Genomic DNA, 18299 nt, shown 5'->3' with positions numbered 1-18299 from the left:
CAGGCCCAAACGGCCGTGCCGTGTAGCCTCTTCCGGGTGGCGTTAGCGGAGGCGCGTGTTACATACATTTTCTTCGGCTTCTTTTTTCCTTCGTCTGTTACAACTCGAAAACGGTGTTGTTGTTCTCTCGCGGGGGGTGGTTAGTAGTAAATGTGGGTGTTCCATGTCGAGGCGTACAGCCGAATTTTGGAACAGAAACTTCGTCGCTGGCAGGACCAACTCCAACTCGGGTTTAGTGGTTGTTTGTTTTCAGCGCGAAACGGACGTGGCTTTTTTTGGAGTAGAAAATGTTGAGTTTTAAGCTAAAATTATAATAAAATAGTGATTAGTTGTGTTAAAATGGAGCAAAAAAGCGTTAATCGTTACCTCCTGAACTGACGATAGTTGTGACGTTTGCCCGGAGCAACGCGTAGTCGTAGCCTACTAAGCAACCGAACCCGCAAGTCTAGTAGCTCTCCCGCCATCTCCCACAACATGTCGTTCGATTCATCCAAGCTGTTCCAGACCTACCAAAGCCACCGGGACATCAAGCAGTACCTGGACACGCTGCTCCAGCAGCACTCGAGCAAAATTGAAGTGTTCTCCCGGGCGGAATCGTACGAGGGGCGCGAAATTCTGACCGTCCGCATCTGCCACGATGTGCGGGAGCAGAAGCGCCCGAACCGTTGGTGCATCCTGATCGATGCCGGCATCCATGCCCGGGAGTGGATAACCGTCTCGGTGGCACTGTTTATCGTCCGCCAGCTGATCGAGAAGGACGAAATTAGTGCGAAAAGTTTCCGCAGCTTCGAGTGGATCATACTGCCGCTGCTCAACCCGGACGGGTACGAGTACAGCCGTGAGCATGTGAGTGGAACTGATTGGGATCCTGTAAAACACGACTACTTTGACTGTCATTTCCACGTGGGCGTTTCTTTTCTTGTGTGTAGAACAAAATGTGGCGCAAAACACGGCGACCGCTGGGGCCACGCCATCGGCGCAGCTGTGTCGGCGTTGACTGCAATCGCAACTTTAACGTGGCGTGGACGATTGGTAGCGCCCGGTTCTGCTCGCTGCTGTACCGGGGCGAGCGCCCATTCTCCGAGCGGGAAACGAAAAACGTGCGTGACCTATTTCGCAAGCTGCGGCCTGCGTGCAAGTTCTACCTTTCGCTCCACTCGTACGCGAAAGCGATACTCTATCCGCGTGCTTACACCAGGTGCGGGAAGGATTTTTAGTGCGGTTTCGCTTTTTTTTTTTAATGTTCGTCTTTGCCTTTTTTAAGGACACTGCCCCGCAACTGGCAGATGCAGCACACGATTGCGGAGGCGGGCGTGGAAGCGATGAAGAAGGCTACCGGGGTGCGGTACCGGTGTGGCAGTGCTTCGACCGTGCTGAACCGACCGGTCGGTGGGTCGAGCATCGACTATGCGCACGACATCGAGAAGGTACCGGTGGCGCTCGTGATGGAGGTCGCCTCGAAGGGTTTCCATCCGCCGGAGGCGAACATCGAACGGATCTGCGAGGAAAGCTGGATCGGTATCGGGGCGATGGTGAACTGTCTCGCTTCCAGCTTCCGTTCCGTGCTGAAGGGCAGCGGTACGCTGCATCTACGCTGACGCGCCCATTCATCAAAACAGGCGCAGGGGGTGTTCTGTTCTGTTAAAATACAGGGTGTCCTTGTTTGTTTTTTATTGGTATTTCGTACGATTTGTTACATTAAAGTGTCAGGTTTTAGGGAGCCGCGCACGTGCAGCGGGTCTGCGACAATCCCCGCAATGCTTACGTTACACGTTAACAGCTCACAAACAGCGAATTACGGAAACGAAGAAGGGCAAGCTTACGAACTAAATTCATCTTAAATTATTATCCTGTTTTTTTTTCAACGCTAAATACCGCAAGTTTGTTTGCGAAATCCGAAGAATGTGATTTTGTGATACTCATTTACTGCAAACAAAACCAAACTAAACCGAAAAAACGGTTGCGCGCCACGCGAAGTTCACATTTACAAGTTCAAAATGATGATGATGATGATGATGATGACAAAACAAAGGTGCGGTATTTGACGATCGAAGATGAGAAAATTCATTCCGATTGTGACCGATGATGGATCGTGAGGCTTTTCCCCTTTTTTTAAGCCATGAGATTAACGCCATACTTGAGGCGTAACTTTTCGTAATGCTTTTTGTCCTGAAAATGATAAAAAAAAGATAGTTAGCGAACGATATTCAAGCGTTACATGCCAATCAGTGCTGCAAAATGTCATTATCAATGTCATAAAAAACTCTGACTGAAGGTGATTTTCAAAACGATTCGTGTGATCAATACATGCTTCGTGACATTTTTGTGATCATCGCTTGATCAGTCACTATGTCATGACTTTTTTCACTGTGAACATTTCTGCAAAATGTCACTGACATAGTCATGGGAAACTCCGGCTGACACAAAATCATGTCAGCGTCGCGAGCTCTGCTGTGATGATCAGAGGTGAGACTCAAACAGTAGGTGCGGCCATCACATGCTTGGTGACATTTTGAGTAACCAACTCTTGGTCAGTGATCAACACGATAGTCATGGGAGATATGCGATGCGTGCGAGTGATTCCAAGCAACAAAATGAGCATACTTCTCGCTCAAAAGCTTTATCATTCTACCCAACAGATCATTAAAGCAGACAGAGCGAGAACTCATTTTGTTGCTTGGGACCGACACGCCCACTATGTGCCAAGAATGTCGTGATTATCACCGACAGAAAAGGTCATGACCAAGTGAGTGACCAGGAGTTGGATGCTAAACAAAACGTCACCAACTGTTTGAGTGTCACCTCTGATCATCTCAGTTGTGAGCGTGAGATGATTTGAGCTTCGCTTCAATCATGACTGAGTGTTGATGATTGAAACAGTGGCATTTGGCAGCACTGTTCACAGCCAGCAGCCAGCATGTCATGACACATTTGCATTGAGTAACAGCAATGAGCATCCAGCTATCACGGATATGTTCAATATTTTCGTTGGTAAATATCTCGTGATGCTCATGACATTTTGCAGCACTGGATGCCAATAAAAACAGCCTTACCTCAGCATTAACCGATGGTTTGATGTTGCGTATCGCTTGGGTAAAGTGTTCGAACCGAACCATCAACGACAGCTCATCCTCGGCGGTCGTTTCCCCTCCAGCCGTCTCCTCCTGTAAGCTGCTCGCCACAATAGAATCTTTAAGCGTTTGCAGCGACGCTTGCCGCACCAGCCCAGCCAAATCGGCCCCAGTGTAGCCTTCGGTAAGTTCAGCCACCTTCTCCAGCTCCACGTCGTCCGCGAGCCGTGGCTGGGTGCGATTCTTCGTCAGCGCACGCAATATATCCACCCGATCCTCCTTGGCCGGCAGTCCGACGTACAGAATCTTGTCCAACCGACCGGGACGCAGCACGGCCGGATCGACGATGTCGGGCCGATTGGTGGCCGCCATCAGGAACACACCCTTGCGCTCCTCGATGCCGTCCATCTCCGTCAGCAGCTGGTTGACGACGCGCGTCCCCGCACTGCCCTCCGCCGTGTCGGAACGCTTCGGGCAGAGCGAGTCGAACTCGTCGAAAAAGATGACACAGGGGGCAGAATTGCGGGCACGCTGAAAGCACTGCCGCACGGCACGCTCCGATTCACCGACGTACTGTGTAAAGAGACCAAAAAGCATTAATAAAATGTTATACTTTTAAAATGATTTAGACAAAAAGTCGTCCCAAACCGTACCATGTTCAGCAGTTCCGGTCCCTTGACGGAGATGAAGTTAATTCCCGCCTCGTTGGCGACCGCTTTGGCAAGAAGGGTTTTGCCGCACCCGGGCGGCCCACAGAGCAGCACACCGGACGGAGCCGTCAGTCCCAGTAGCTTCAACCGATGGGGGAACTTAACCGGCGCCAGTATCGCAAGCTTCAGCTCCTCCCGTATGTCGCCGAGTGAACCGATATCGTTCCACGTCACGTCCGGCACGGTGATGAAGCCTTCCCGCTTCGCCGACGGTTGTACCGTTTTCAGCGCCTCGATGAAATCGTCCCGCTCGATGCAAAGTCCCTCGAGCTTGGTGACGGGCAGTGCGTTCTGTTGGTTTAGGAGCAGATCGAGCAGCTGCTGCAGGGTCAGCTCTTGCTTCTGGGGGACGGAGGAGGGTTTTGAAACTGTGGTATCAGCACCGTCCGCTTCCTTCGGTGCTTCCTCTGCTGGGACGACTGTGGTGATGCTGCTTTCCGCCTGCTCTGTTGTTTGATTATCGCTCTTAGTTTCCTCCATTGCAATGTCGGATTGCTCAACGGTGGCTTGCTTTTCTGCTTCGGCAACCGCTGTATCAACCGGCGGCTCTACCGTGCTGGCTGTGGGCAACTGGTCCGAATCGACGTCCATCTTTTCCGCGTCGGCATCGTTTGTTGTGACCTTTTCTTGTGTTTTCTCCGAAGATGCCGCGGCTGCTGGCTCTGTTTCTGTTGTCGTTTCTGTTGGTGCTGTTGCTGCGTCCGGTTCTACAGGGGCTACCGGTTCGGTGATCTGTGTCGAGTCCGCTACACCCTGTTCGGGCTCATTCTTGCTCTCCTCCGCAGTGCTTTCAGCTGCTTTACTCGTCCCTGCTTCATTTGTTGCGTCAGCTGGCTTTGTTTCTGCCTCCTTCGGTTCATCCTTATCGTCGTCAAGGTTAACCACCTCTTCCGGCTCGTCGTCAATCGCCACCACATCTTCGTCGGCGATTTGTTCCGGCTCTTGTTGCAGTAATTTCCACTCCCGTTCGGTGAACAGCCTGCCAAAAAAAAAAAGAAAACATAATTTAATGCTCCTTTTTCATTCCCCGGTTTAAGTAATTTTCCCTTACCGTTTGATGGCATTGTTGGCCGCCCGTATCGCAAGCGCCAGCAGATCGGCCCCCACGTAACCGGGCGTCAGCTTCGCCAGCTCGCCGTAATCGATCGTATCGCTGATCCGCAGCTTCCAGCAGATAATGCGCAGTATCTGCTTGCGCGCCTCGCGGTCCGGAATGCCGAGCGAAATTTCCTGATCGAACCGGCCGACCCGCCGCAGGGCCGGATCGAGCGCGTCGGCCCGATTGGTCGCCCCGATCACGATCACGCCCTCGCCGCCCTCCTGCTTGCCGAGCGCATCCATGCTGCTCAGCAGCTGCGCGACGATGCGCCGCTCCATGTCCTTCTGCGCGTTGACACGGTTCGACGAGATCGCATCGATCTCGTCGATGAACAGTACGCACGGCGAGAGGGAGGCGGCCTGTTCGAACACGTCGCGGATTCGTTCCTCCGATTCGCCCGACACGCCCGCCACCAGCTCCGTGGCAGGGACCTCAATAAGCCGAACATTCAGTTGCTGCAGGGCGAGAAAATTTTGTTAAAATAATACAAAAAATGCATTTCTAATAGAGCCTTACCCCCGCGATCGCTTGTGCCAGCAGTGTTTTGCCCGAGCCGGGTGGACCATGGAGCAAGAACCCGCGCGGTGGTGGCAACCCCAGATACCGATAGATTTCCGGGTGTATCACGTGCAGCAGCAGCTCGCACAGATTCTTCAGTATGTGATCCATGCCGCCCACATCGTCGAACGTGATGTCCACCATGCGGGGCACAATCTCTTTGCGGAACTTTTTCGACCGCTGCCCGCCCGCCGCCGCCGACGACGTTGCGGCAGGGGTGGCCGGTGTGCCCGATCCGGCCTGTTGATTGTGCTGTTCATTTGTGGATTTTTGGTTCGCTTTGCTGCCGCTGCCAGAGGGATGACGGCTTGCCTGCCCGTTGGTAGCACCTGCCACCAGCCCACCCGCATTGGCCAGCTCCAGCCGACGGCGCTTGGATAGGGGTGGGAACTTTTCGCCTCCATTGCCGGTACTCTCGACGCTCCCGTTGCTCGTATCGTCGTCCCGTGCTGTTTTGTTTACCCGGGTAAGCTTCGTCACGGTGACATGTCTATTACCCGCAACAAACTCTGTAAATGTATGTGTGTTTGTGTGCACAAAGGTAAGTAAGAGTAGAAAAGAGTCATTAAACCGTCCTCTCAGCAACACTGAAGCATGACTGTACTTTGAACAAATTTTTCACCTCCCGAAACCGATTCGGACACCGCCTCTGTTGCTTTCCTGGAGCCTCCTTCGCCTTCGCCACCGCCACCGCCTCCTTCGCCCTCCTCCTCGTCGCTGCTAATGTCGATGGCATCGCCGGCCGCCCCACTCCCGGACTGATCCGGCACCGGCGGTCCTCCTCCGCCCGCCGCACGGGCCCGATTGTTCATGTACATGCTCGTGAGCGTGTTGCTCATCTGGTTGCGCTGAGCGCTCTCGTCCATCACCTCCACATCGGAGCCGGCTTCCTCCTCCACCTCCGACGAGGGATTGCTGTCGAGGCCGTAGCTGTGCAGCACGGTGCGGTACGCTTCCTCCACCAGCAGGCGGAACGGATTCGCCTTCCGGCGGTTGTACTCGCGGTAGCGCTGCTGCAACTCCCGTGCCATCACCCCGGTGTCCACGTACGTTTGGTGCACATTTTCCTCCAAATACTGTGTTCGAGTGTAGGAAGCGGTGGAAAAAAACAGAAAAGGGGGAGAGAAAATCAATAATCATCACATCAGTGAGGTGGAAAACAGGGACCGATGTGCGGGGCACTTGTAGCGGCTTCCCCTGACGCGCCTGCACTACAACATAACCTCTCGAACGGGGGTTATTACAAACAAAAATTCGCGCGAATGTGGCCGGCGAGGGGCGGTGAGTTTCTTACCTGCTTTACACGCGGTATTATCATGGGATCGTACGGGAACGGGGACGTTTTCCGGTGCATCGTGCAAACACTTTCCGACAGCGGTTCGTTTTTTTACAGTGGATTTAGTCTTTTCTTTTCCTTCCCCCGAAACGCTTACATTTACCCTTCACGCCGCGGAACCGTACTGGATGCTCGTTTGACGGTGTTTGACACCATATTGAATGCACCTTTTTTTGTGACCAGAGTGACCAGAAATACCGATTTATCTGTATTCCTATTTTTTATGTGCCTACCGATTCACAGATGACCGCCCTAAAACTACCGATTTTTCATTTATCCTACCGAAAATCACAGATATTTGATTTTTCAGTCGTTTAAGCTTAATCTGTGACGCTTGGGATGCTGTTTCAAGGATTGCTAACCTCATTTGTTACTCATTTGTTACGCGTTCTCAACATTGCTCCTGCCGAAAAACGCCAAAATAATCTGGCCACACTGGACAGAACAACAATGGAAATGAACTTGCGCCGGTTGAACTGCAATAAAAATGGCTGCGGAGCTGCGAGCGAATGAAACAATTGAAAATAATGTGTTATAACTGTTTGGTGATAGTTTTTTCATACAAAATAATACTGGATTGTAATTATATGGGACGCTTAGAGTAAAATTAAGCGAGTTTAAATCTATTTTTACGTCAACCCTCAGCTATAAACGGAAACCCGCAGAGCCTTATAACAGTGCACAAACCTCGCCGCAGCTGCTGTCAAACGAGGGCAATGTGTTTGTATTCATTTTTCCTTCCTTTTTCTCCACAAACACCCAATTTATCAAGTCCGCTTTCGGCAGTGCATAGATAACTCTAGAAGCATAAAACCGCCCAGAATAGCCGTCCGGTGAGAACGAAACTGTGCCCACCGGTAAACATACACCTTCAGCGCCCATCCCTGCTGTACCATGATTAAGCTGCTGGACCGGGTGTTGAGCTTCATCAACTATTGGTGGTTTCGGTACTTGATGATAACGGAGCTATACATGGTGGAAAGCTGGGAACGAGTCACGATACGTGAGTATGCCACACGGGGTGCACCCAATTAGGTCATCGTGCAAAAGCAAAAACATTAACATTCACGTACGGTCTGCATGTTTTTTCCCCTCCCCGTAGACGTGTTTCTGTTTGCCATATTCCTCGCCCAGTGGTATTTCAACTGTAAGGTGATTCTTCCCTTCACCGGTAACCTGCTGGGCATTCAACCGGTGGATCAGCATATAGCCTCCACGTTACCACGCTCCTGAACAATGTGCGAAGAGGATGATGCCTCCCGAAAGCCCCAAAGCGGTGGAGCGAATGTAGCCCCGCAGGGAAACACACTACAAAGTATTTTACGGACAACTGAAAACCACTGTTAAATCTCATCGACTTTTCATCCTACTGTACAAGGATCTGATGTTCTTTTTCTGTTCTTTTTGTATTCTGTATTCTGAATTCGCTTAAGAGAAAATTCCATTTTGTGTTTGTGTTTTCTACCGCACTCAGTGTTTATTGTGTGCGTGGTGAATGTGAATGGAAATATAAAGCAATGGAATAAAACAGCCCAACCAAAAGGCCGTACTATTTGGCTGCTATCGATGACCAATTGCTCAAGAAGCCGTACCGTTATCACCACCAATACCAACCGTATTGAATGTATCTATGACAGGAGAGCTTCAGTTCCGCGCTATCTTCCACTGCTCGTGCCGTGCCAGACGGTGGGAAAACTGATAACATGATAACTTGCCGGACAACGTCACTGTAAATGGTTGCATCGCTCCCCCCCCCCCCCCCCCATGTCGGAACCTTACGTTGGGGAATCACGTTCCCTTATCGAAGATGGTTCACGTACCACATACTTGGGCTGGATTATTTAGGCTTAGATAAGAAATACCGGCCAACAAGGTTGTCGTATTAATCGAGCATTTTGATTGATGACGATGTCTCATGCATGGTTAACATCGGTTTTTCGTATAAATCAATGTTCCGGGATGGTTGTTTTCGATTAGCAATAATGATAAAAACGGGCTAATTAGTCAAAGGCATAATTTTTGTTTGTTTTATTTTATATCGAGTGATTCAGAGAAAACGCTCATTTAAATGTGTTATGTCGTAGTAATGAATAATCAGGACATTTTTTTATTTTTTTCACGACGGGTCGAAATTTTAATTATAAAACACTATGCCGAATTTATGAATAAAATATGCATAAACTATTAAACATCAATTAAAAAACTATAAAGATTGTTCATTTACTAATTTATCGTATTTAAGAAAAATACATTAATAAAAACAACATTTCTTTCAACGACCAAACTGGTTTTACCCATAGTGAAGTCTCTTTATTATAGACAGAACCTTACAACAGTTCATCGGCAAAGCCGCACAACAGCAGCTTCTTCTGCTTTTGACAGCAGCGCTGTTTTGTTTTCAATTTGTTAAATTTATTGTACGTAAATAACAAACTCGCTTGTCGCCTTTCCCCCCCAGAAGACGCAACCAAGAAAGTTCTACAAAAAGGGGCACCACTCGCGCAAAACGTACCTACGGTTGGAAGTGTTAGAAGTGTTCTGCCTACCGTAAACACAAAAGCACCCTGCGTACAATGGAAACGGCAGCCGAAGAGCCTGCTGCTGCGTCGAGTGGCACGAGCATAAACTTCCTGGACCTTCCCGACTGTATGATAGAGCAAGTGCTGGAGTACCTATCGTACGACGAGATTGCCAAGAAGCGCATTGTGAGTCACCACGTAGAAACTTCCGTTGTGAAGCCAACGCAGCACCGCGAAATCCCCTCGTCAAGGACAAAACCCTGACACACTCACCCCACTTGCATCGTGTGTCTCATGCATCATGCCTTTTTTTGTTTGCTCTTCCCCTCCCCCCTTCCAGGTTTGCCGCAAAATCGATCGCATCTGCCAGTCGCTGCTGAACCGAGGCTTCATCAAGATGATCCGCAAGCACAACATGAACCTGAAGGCGATCAAATCGCAGCTACCGCGCCGTGAATCCGAGCGGCGGAACCACCCACTGTCCAAGCACTCCGACATCCTCACCTGCATCGAGACGCGCATCTCGATGCTGTCCATGACCTACTCGAAGTTCATCGAGAAGGAGCTGTGCTGCTTCATCCCGGGCAAGGTGATCGACGAGGTCCTAAACATACTCGGCCTGATCGAGAACACGTCCCGGCCGCTCCGGGCGCACGAGGTGCTGCAGGAGCTGCGCGACATCTCGTCTATGGCGATCGAGCACTTCGACGAGAACATAGCGCACCGGCTGAAGAAGATCATCGGGGTGCAGCACCACCCGAAGCTGGTCGGCCATCACAATCTGCCGTTCCCGGCGGCCGCCTTCATACAGCACGAGGTAATGCTGCCGTGCGACGTCAACGGCGACAAGTTTGTGATACCGACGCTGACGCCCATCTCGCCCAAAGCGCAGAAAGTGCTCCCGTCGTCGTCCTCCTGCGCCTCGGGCTCCTCGCCATCAGCTGCTGCGTCACCGTCGCCGTCCGCATCGTCCGCCTCGTCGTCGGCGGCCGGTTCACTGGCCGGCCTCTACTGCCAGAGCTCGTACAGTGCGAGCTGCGAGAACAATGGTTCGATCGCGCGCATCAACCACAAAACGCGCAAAATGCGGTACGACATCAACCGGATCGATCATAACATCTCCTCGTTTAAGGCGGAAATGCGCAACATGCGCCTGCTGCTCGTGCGGTACGGCGGGGAGATTAAGGAGCTACGCCGCCGGCTGGACGAGTCCGAAACGAAGAACCTGGAACTGCTGGCCAACATTAATCAGCTCGGGTTCGGTGCGCCCTCGGTCGATGGCCCGGAGCGGACGGAATCGGTGGCAGCGGCGGCAGCGGCCACGATCAAGCAGTGCAGCATGAAACCTCGCCCGGCGGCCAGCATGCTGAAGCGGCTGTACCCCGACACAGAATCTCACTCATCCAGTTCCACTGTTGTGCCATCATCATCATCGTCATCATCGCTGGAAGGGAATGAAGCGGAGCCACAGGCACAAGATCACGAGGGTGGATCAAGCGCTGCCAAGAAAGTGAAGCTAAGCGATTAGACAATCAGCGACACCCTCTTACTAATTCCTCATCAGCCCCTTTTTCCTGCATCTCCGGGAGCAATTGGAAACCCATGACCGCTTCTGAACTCACTACCAGCAGAAGCCGGTTGTACTGGGTTTTGCCACTAAGGGTGCGGCAATATATGTATACTAACGTTCTAGGCTTGTAAGGATTTCCTCCCCTCCTATACACACATCCCATTTATATAGCGCCTCCAAAAAAAAAAATCGAGAAATAAAAGGAAAGCACTAAACTAAACATTACCTCGAGGAAAGCGACAGTAGGCAGCCACGCACGCGCCATCGTGTCGGTGCGCTAAGGAGGAGGAACATTACGCAATAATACGATGATTAAGGCTTGTTCACAGTCACCAGGGAGCACACACACACACATTGGCATTCTAACTGTGCTTGTTTTCGCGTATATACGAGTCTTTTTTCCATCCCCTCCCCATTTCCGTAGTTTAGAATAGAAACGCCAATGCAAACACTTACTACTTATTATATACACGAATTTAAAGCCTATCTCAAATTGAATGCTTTTTGCGTATCGTTTCGGAAATGTACATAAAATAACAGATATACGAGGAGGTGTCGCGTGCGCGTGGCTGCAGTTACCCGGAACACCACGTTTGCGTCTGGTGAGAGCGTGAGCCCGAGAGAGAGAGAGATAGAGAGAGAGAGAGAGAGAGAGAGAGAGAGAGAGAGAGAGAGAGAGAGAGAGAGGAAGAAAGCCGGTTAAAAAATGGTTAATAAAACTGAAACATTTATCCGCGCAAATGTGCTTTGAAAAATAAAAGGGTGCTGTTTGTATTTGTCTTATTAAGCTTTAATTCAAATCAGAAATAGTTTCTTTATCTCTCTAGCCTCTAGGAGTACTGTACTAGCTATACTTGGATACTGAAGATCGTAAGTGTTAGTGCTTCTAAAGGATTAAATCCAAATCTTATCAGCATAATCAATAAGACAGATTACAGAAGAGAATGCACATCAATTGCCAGGCATAAAGACACTCTACAAAACCATCATTGAGCCAGTTCTATTCGATACAGCCACTGACAGGATGATCGCCCCCAGTGCTGTAGTGCTACTTCTAGCAATTGCTTTAGTTCGCGTTGAAACGTTACGTTTGAATGCATTTGATGGTAAGTGATTTAAAAGTGACTTTCTCTGGAAATACATTTTTCGGAACGATTTCTCTCCTGTTTTTGTGTGTGCAGTGATCAAAGACTGCAAACAGTTTAACACCGCCTTTGGATACAATGGTACATTGAATTACATCCCGATCAGCAGCTTTACTAATGCCGTCGATCAGAGGGAATTTAAGTACTACGTGTTTGGAGTGTTGGGACCGACTGGTGCAGTCATTCGGCTTTCCCATTCAGTGTATCCTTACGGGACGGAGGTGGTAGAAGTGGGTAAGTCCAGCGCCGGCCTGTCTCTTACTTGAAGCGGTAACTGCATGAGTCCATACCTCTCTCACCCTTGTAGTACTGGGAGCCTATAACAACACGAAAACGATTGCCCGACATCAGCACCGCAAGTCTACGGGTGAGTTTGAAAACACCGACATCGTGAAGATGGCAACACCGAATCTGTTGTCCCCGTTTCGTCCTGTGATGCTAATGCTCAAGGTGTGGACGAACGGCAGGCGAGAAGTGTTGCACACCGGTCAGCAGTTTCCTTTCATCTCGTTTATGGACGCCCGAAACATCACGGTTAACTATATGGCCTTTACAAAGATGGATAGCAATTTGATTATCTTTTACGACTGTCCTCCAGTGCAAAGTGGTTGAAGTGTTCAGAGGCATCATATCGTGATTGTTGCGCATTTGAATTGTAATCTATAACATATAAATCATATTGAATTTTACTATTATGTGTCTTGGAGTTTTCATTTTTATGCTTAATGGAATGTATCGAATGATCGGCTTTAAACCCTGTTTAATCAATATTATCAACAAAAATACCCTTATCATACAACCCAAGTGACAATTGTATTATTATAATTTGGTCATTTGATATTCGAAACATCAGAAATTATGTTTGCCAAGCTTTACAGGTCATAAAGATAGGATAAGACTAATCAAAATGGTCCTATTGCTGAGCTATACGTAAGACGACCCCAGGAATTCTGCTTCAGCAAGTTCGATTGTAAGATTGAGCTCAAAATTACTGATTCCTAATGATCGACCGGCAAGCTAAACAAAGTACTCGTCAGAGGCTTTTCCAAGTACTTAAGATTCACTATCTTCAGGCACAACTATGAAGTGATTTTGTATGGGGAATTAAAGCAATTGGTTTAAAACAAAAAAATGATATCAAAACTCTACTCTTACTCTCACTAGTGCTCGAAGGATGCAATGAACTGCTTACCATCGTCCAGCACTAATATCTATCATCTTGAATCTCCTATGTGAACATGACGAACGAACAAGTCAAACAACTCTTATCTTCTACCAGTGGGTCCTGAAGGTGTTAACCGGCAGACAGGTAGATGTATTTCTTGAGGGCCAACTGGTTCCTTTTCTATCGTTCGTTGATCCTAAATTGAACCCAGTTTGTTTTAAAGCCTTGAGAAAGTATGACAAAGATATGAGATTTGATCTACTTTCACAACGAATCTAAAGGGGCTTTTTTAATGGAAATCTTCTACAGAGGTTTAATAAGCCACTACTAACGACGTTTGTTATCGAACATTATCGTTTGATACAATCAATCGCAACTGATTTACAATATCATGATAACTCCTTTGATCAGATACCTATAGATGATGTTTATCTTATCAGCAGTCATTGGTACGATAGAGGAGAATGCAAAGCCATGCTCTGTATATAAACAGAATCTCGAACGTATTGCTATTACAGTTTACAACGGTAAGACACATCGGTCTGACTAGAGAAAATCAACATGAAATCTCTGATTATTGTGGTGACTATAGCGATCAGCACTCTATTTTCAGCTGATGCGTTTCATTCCAATTCTTTTGATGGTAAGCATTCAAATCATTGGTTTTTAACACAGACACATGTTACTAATTTTTTATCGAAAAGTTATTAAAGGTTGCAAGCAGTACGGCCATGTGGGGAATTATAATGATCCACTGACGTACATTCCGATAACTGATCTGCAAAACTTGGGATTTACAAACAAATCCATGTTCTTTAAGATAGCCGTGCAAGGAAGCACCGACGGATTCCTACGCTTCGGTGATTCCTTGTATCCGTACAACAAGGAGGTGATAGAGATCGGTAAGTTAATAACATATGTACCCTGTAAAAGATAAATATTAAATATGTTTGTATTTTCCCCCAAGTATTTGGAGGATGGACTAACACGAAAAGCGCTGGAAGACGACAGCATCGATCTGCATCAAACCAAGCTACGAATACCGTGCTTGCCGAGGTACAGACTCCTATGCTATTGTCTGCCAACCGACCAACTGTGTTTCTGGTGGAGCTGTTCCACGATGGTACGATTCAGGTTAGGATCAGTGGACAGGATCACCCTTTCCTATTATTCAACGATGCGAAAATGATTCCTTTCTACTACATGACCTTTACTAAGTGGAAAACCGATGTGTTATACTTCTACGATTGTCCAGTGGATAAGTACGCTAAGATTTGTTACGAAGATGGTAGAATGTACGTGAATTGAGATGAATTTAAAACTACGAATTTAAAATTGAGAGAAGATAAATAGATAAAAAGAGAGTCATATTTATGTAATATAGGACAAGTATGTCTCTTGTATGTGAATAATTCTAAAGTGTTTTGTTCCTTTCTTTCTGTTGTAGACACTGAGGTACACGCGTTTTTCTTTTAACTTAAGTACACAGAATCAAACATATATTCTAACGTAAGGTTACAGATACATAAAACAATCGTTCCCTATCACACGCGCTCTCTAATCTCGCCGGGTACCAAGTGCGGCGTGTTCACCGATCAACCCCGTAGACCGCGCAAACGATGAACGGTGAGTTACCTGTCAACGGTGAGTTACCGCTGACAAATCCATCCGGTTCAAGTTAGCTCACAACATATAGTAAAAGAGGAAGCAATAAGTAATAAACTATTTTATAAAAATAAATACATAGGATTGAAACGATTTGTTTTTTTTTTTTTCATCCAAGAAGTAGCTTAGTTTCAGGATGCGCAGCTCCATCCTATAATGTGCGGGACAATTCATTAGGATATAATTACTAAAGTTACACATTCTTCGAGCGGTAGTTGTTGGAACTTGAAGGCATTTCTGGATTGAAAAACAGCCTAGAACGAGAACGAGAAGCTTTTTTTCTCTCTAAAACTCTTCAACCATCATGTACAGCTTAAGAAAAGTGTATGATCGCTTCCAGTGATTCGCTACCACTTAATGAGCACTTTTAATTAGACGTCTAAGTGCTTTATTTCAACCTTTAAATTCTACCATTGAATTCAATTGTGGGATTTAAGCTCAACTGCGGCATCCCCTTACATCACTTTGCGGTTGGACGTTAAGTTTCTCTTTCAAATCTATTAAAACTATATCAGAAACTTTCAATTAAGTCTGCCTTATCTTTGAAGATATTAATGGACTTTGTAAGACTAAAGTAGATTACCTTATCAACAGGTATGGTTGGGATCTTGTCCATTAAATAAGGCATCAGGAAATCATGATTCCAGTCTATGACCACACTGCACTCCCGGTGCATCTTGAAGCAACTAGTACATAGTCAGAGTGCATAGTTATATCCAATTTATACATTCCCAATCATGATGATCACTTCTGGATTTGTAGTAATTCTCCTTGCCATTGGATTGCGAAACATCGAGGCAGAAGAACATGGTAACGATTTCGATGGTAAGTAATTTGAGAAAAGTCCCTGAAGTGTACTTGGTAGTGGTGTCATGTTGGTAAAAAAACAATGTTGTTTTTAGCGATCAAAGGCTGCAAACAGTATAACACCGAGATGGGGTACGATGACCCACTGTATTACATCCCCACCAACACCCTAAATAATACAATTGATCATGGTGAATTTAAGTACTACAAAATAGGAGTCTTGGGCACGAATGATGGTGTTATTCGGCTTTCTAATTATATGTATCCTTACGACAAGAATGTGACTGAAATAGGTAAGTTTAAAATAAAATACACAACAGCGTGTTGAAGTATTACTGATAAATATCGCTGCTTTATAGTTGTGGGAAGCCATTGGAACACGAGATCGGGCGGCCGCACTCAGTACAGGACTTCGTCAAATGAGAATAAAAACACTGATTTGGTTAGAGCGCTGACACCGAATATGTTGAACCCGTTTCGTCCAGTCATGTTGAAGCTTAAGCTGTGGGTTGACGGCAAGAAGGAAGTGTTTCACGATGGTCATGATTATCCTTTCTTAGGATTTATGGACACTCAAAAATTACCAGTTAACTATATGGCATTTACGCGACGTAATTTAACTTTGGTTTTCTTCTACGACTGTCCAATGTAAAACGATTGTTGAGTGGGCTCATAGTATGATCATGGAATTATTCAAGATATTTAAAGTGCATAAAATATAATTATTACAATAAATATAGATATTGCATCTTATCATCCAAAGACTTGTAGTTTTCATTTTTACATTGAATTAACATGGTAACAGTTTATCATAAGATTTTGCTAACCGTACCCCGTAGCAAGGACTGAATATCCGACTGCGTGGTACGGAATAAAGCTCGAAAGCCTGTATAGCCCGGCATGACCGCCTATGTTGTTACGCCAAAAAGAAAAATGGTTAGGATATCTTATTTATAAAGCTTTTCACCTCTCAGAATTTCAAGAATTACATGTTTATTTAACAATTCATAGTGATTTACGTTAGTAACAGAAAACTATTCGCATTATTTTGCCATGTGAAGCGAGAAAACACTTTAATCATGGTTATTAACTACCAGTTCTTCTTGGGTAAGTAGATGATGCGGATCTTGCTCATGATAGATAGATGAGAGATAGCTCGTGGGTTCAGGTTTATTTTCGTCTTCTTAACTTAAATACTTATTAAATACAGCGTTGTAGCAATGATTACCGTGCACTGTCTTGAAGATTATTTCAAAGATCAAGGTGAGTTGCCTTATCAACATGGTCCAGAATAGTTGGGGTCCTGACCACTATATAAAGCATTACGAAGAAATGATTTTAGTCTATTGCAAGAGTGAATAGTCGGTGCATTGTGAAGCAAGCCGAGGCTAGTATACAGCCTGAGTTTGATCCAATCTAAACTTCACGATCACAATTCACGATGATCACACCGTTAGCTGTAGTGATGTTTGTAGTAATTGGTTTGCTGCATGTTGGAGCAGGCCATTCGAACGACTTTGATGGTGAGTAGTTTAAGTCCCTGTAGTGTACATATGTACATGAGCCGGTCTCGTGATACAGTCGTCAACTCGTGCGACTTAAGAACATGCCCGTCATGGGTTCAAGCCCCGAATAGACCGTGCCGCCATAGGTAGGACTGACAATCCTGTTATGGGGGGTAATCCAAAAGTCACTGAAAGCCAAGCCCATAAGTGGTTCAGGCAGGCCTTGGCCGACAACGGTTGTTGAGCCATAAGAAGAAAAAGAAGAAGTGTACATATGTTTTTGCAACGAAACATTATCATTTTTAGCGATAAAAGGCTGTAAACAGTATAACACCGAGATGGGATACAATGATCCACTGGAATACATCCCTACCAGCAGCCTACTGTATAAATTCAATAATACAGTTGATCATGGTGAATTTCAGTACTACAAAATCGGAGTTCAAGGAACGACTTATGTTTTTATTCGGCTGTCAAATCATGTGTACCCTTACGACCAAGAGTTGTCTGAAATTGGTAAGTTAAAAGAAGTGTCTATCATCCATTGGAAGTGTAACTGATGCCTATCACCTCTTTGCAGTGCTGGGTAGTAATAACAACACGAGATCGAGCGCTCGGACACAGTACAGGAATTCGGCAAATGAATACAAAAATACCGATTTGGCTAGGGTGATGACACCGAATCTTTTGTCCCCGTTTCGTCCAGTCATGCTGAAACTCAAGGTGTGGGTCAACGGCAAGAAGGAAGTCTTTCACGATGGAGAACACTATCCTTTCTTAAGCTAGCTCTTAAGCACTATACTACAAAGGTAGTCCCCCTATATATGGCATTTACTAAAGTTATAGATAATTTGGTTTTCTTCAACGATTGCCCAATGTAAAGTGATTGTTGAGTAGACTCATAGTGTGATTATGGGATATAGTATTCTTATGGGTTTTATACTTCATATAATATAAAGAAATATTGCATCTTATCATTTGGTGCCCTAGAGTTTTGATTTTGCTTTTAAATTTGCAATGTAAAGAGAGGTAGTTATATTTAAGTTTTGAATTTTGCTCACTTTGCATTTTTTGCTTGCTTTGTATACGAAGCACTCAGAATTATCGTAACATGTTTAAATGATTCGCGCATCCCGCTTGGGAATTGGG

At 46.4% G+C, this 18299-nt stretch overlaps 5 protein-coding genes and 1 long non-coding RNA gene across 7 annotated transcripts; 5 read left to right on the top strand and 1 right to left on the bottom strand.

Moving 5' to 3' along the window:
• The first annotated feature begins 147 nt into the window (after window positions 1-147).
• Window positions 148-1673, top strand: LOC133390946 (carboxypeptidase B1-like). The gene is made up of 3 exons (XM_001688771.2): window positions 148-846; window positions 930-1198; window positions 1265-1673. The coding sequence occupies exons 1-3, from the start codon at window positions 475-477 to the stop codon at window positions 1596-1598; spliced, it is 975 nt and encodes a 324-aa protein (XP_001688823.2). The 5' UTR covers window positions 148-474; the 3' UTR covers window positions 1599-1673.
• On the bottom strand, window positions 1632-6949 carry LOC1276867 (nuclear valosin-containing protein-like). Of its 2 annotated transcripts, none has more exons than XM_061643833.1 (7): window positions 6733-6949; window positions 6043-6514; window positions 5397-5947; window positions 4833-5335; window positions 3725-4760; window positions 3054-3644; window positions 1632-2169 (listed from the first exon to the last, which is right to left on the bottom strand). In XM_061643833.1, exons 1-7 carry the CDS (start codon window positions 6790-6792, stop codon window positions 2113-2115), a joined length of 3270 nt encoding a protein of 1089 aa, XP_061499817.1. In that variant the 5' UTR covers window positions 6793-6949; the 3' UTR covers window positions 1632-2112. The 2 variants fall into 2 exon arrangements, with proteins under 2 accessions (XP_061499817.1, XP_061499818.1); XM_061643834.1 differs by having other exon boundaries at window positions 6061-6514.
• A 509-nt stretch (window positions 6950-7458) lies between these two features.
• LOC4576623 (uncharacterized) lies at window positions 7459-8316 on the top strand. Its single transcript, XM_001237780.2, has 2 exons — window positions 7459-7777; window positions 7877-8316. Exons 1-2 carry the CDS (start codon window positions 7669-7671, stop codon window positions 8005-8007), a joined length of 240 nt encoding a protein of 79 aa, XP_001237781.1. The 5' UTR covers window positions 7459-7668; the 3' UTR covers window positions 8008-8316.
• Window positions 8317-9132: 816 nt separating this feature from the next.
• Window positions 9133-12697, top strand: LOC4576622 (uncharacterized). Its single transcript, XM_061643842.1, has 4 exons — window positions 9133-9479; window positions 9634-11969; window positions 12045-12242; window positions 12316-12697. Exons 1-2 carry the CDS (start codon window positions 9348-9350, stop codon window positions 10819-10821), a joined length of 1320 nt encoding a protein of 439 aa, XP_061499826.1. The 5' UTR covers window positions 9133-9347; the 3' UTR covers window positions 10822-11969; window positions 12045-12242; window positions 12316-12697.
• A 959-nt stretch (window positions 12698-13656) lies between these two features.
• On the top strand, window positions 13657-14592 carry LOC3290126 (uncharacterized). The gene is made up of 3 exons (XM_556903.2): window positions 13657-13816; window positions 13878-14075; window positions 14141-14592. Exons 1-3 carry the CDS (start codon window positions 13735-13737, stop codon window positions 14479-14481), a joined length of 621 nt encoding a protein of 206 aa, XP_556903.2. The 5' UTR covers window positions 13657-13734; the 3' UTR covers window positions 14482-14592.
• A 2404-nt stretch (window positions 14593-16996) lies between these two features.
• LOC1276861 (uncharacterized) lies at window positions 16997-18124 on the top strand. The gene is made up of 3 exons (XR_009764759.1): window positions 16997-17168; window positions 17457-17666; window positions 17731-18124. It is a non-coding gene; the product is annotated as an uncharacterized LOC1276861 (long non-coding RNA).
• The last annotated feature ends 175 nt before the right edge of the window (window positions 18125-18299 follow it).

The sequence above is a fragment of the Anopheles gambiae genome, chromosome 2 (genome assembly GCF_943734735.2).
Source record: "Anopheles gambiae chromosome 2, idAnoGambNW_F1_1, whole genome shotgun sequence".
Lineage (NCBI taxonomy): Eukaryota > Metazoa > Arthropoda > Insecta > Diptera > Culicidae > Anopheles > Anopheles gambiae.
Note: the sequence above shows the minus strand (reverse complement) of the source record. Positions and strands in the feature narration are given on the sequence as shown.

Excerpts from the sequence above, each read along its gene's own strand:
- LOC4576623 (XM_001237780.2), top strand. The coding sequence starts at position 7,669 with ATGATTAAGCTGCTGGACCGGGTGTTGAGCTTCATCAACTATTGGTGG. Across the intron at positions 7,778-7,876 it reads CTGGGAACGAGTCACGATAC|ACGTGTTTCTGTTTGCCATA; the intron begins GTGAGTATGCCA and ends CCCTCCCCGTAG.
- LOC3290126 (XM_556903.2), top strand. The coding sequence starts at position 13,735 with ATGAAATCTCTGATTATTGTGGTGACTATAGCGATCAGCACTCTATTT. Across the intron at positions 13,817-13,877 it reads TCATTCCAATTCTTTTGATG|TTATTAAAGGTTGCAAGCAG; the intron begins GTAAGCATTCAA and ends TTTATCGAAAAG. Across the intron at positions 14,076-14,140 it reads CAAGGAGGTGATAGAGATCG|TATTTGGAGGATGGACTAAC; the intron begins GTAAGTTAATAA and ends TTTTCCCCCAAG.
- LOC4576622 (XM_061643842.1), top strand. The coding sequence starts at position 9,348 with ATGGAAACGGCAGCCGAAGAGCCTGCTGCTGCGTCGAGTGGCACGAGC. Across the intron at positions 9,480-9,633 it reads AGATTGCCAAGAAGCGCATT|GTTTGCCGCAAAATCGATCG; the intron begins GTGAGTCACCAC and ends CCCCCCTTCCAG.
- LOC1276867 (XM_061643833.1), bottom strand. The coding sequence starts at position 6,792 with ATGCACCGGAAAACGTCCCCGTTCCCGTACGATCCCATGATAATACCG. Across the intron at positions 6,515-6,732 it reads TAATACCGCGTGTAAAGCAG|TATTTGGAGGAAAATGTGCA; the intron begins GTAAGAAACTCA and ends ACTCGAACACAG. Across the intron at positions 5,948-6,042 it reads AGGTGAAAAATTTGTTCAAA|AGTTTGTTGCGGGTAATAGA; the intron begins GTACAGTCATGC and ends ATACATTTACAG.
- LOC133390946 (XM_001688771.2), top strand. The coding sequence starts at position 475 with ATGTCGTTCGATTCATCCAAGCTGTTCCAGACCTACCAAAGCCACCGG. Across the intron at positions 847-929 it reads ACGAGTACAGCCGTGAGCAT|AACAAAATGTGGCGCAAAAC; the intron begins GTGAGTGGAACT and ends TCTTGTGTGTAG. Across the intron at positions 1,199-1,264 it reads TATCCGCGTGCTTACACCAG|GACACTGCCCCGCAACTGGC; the intron begins GTGCGGGAAGGA and ends GCCTTTTTTAAG.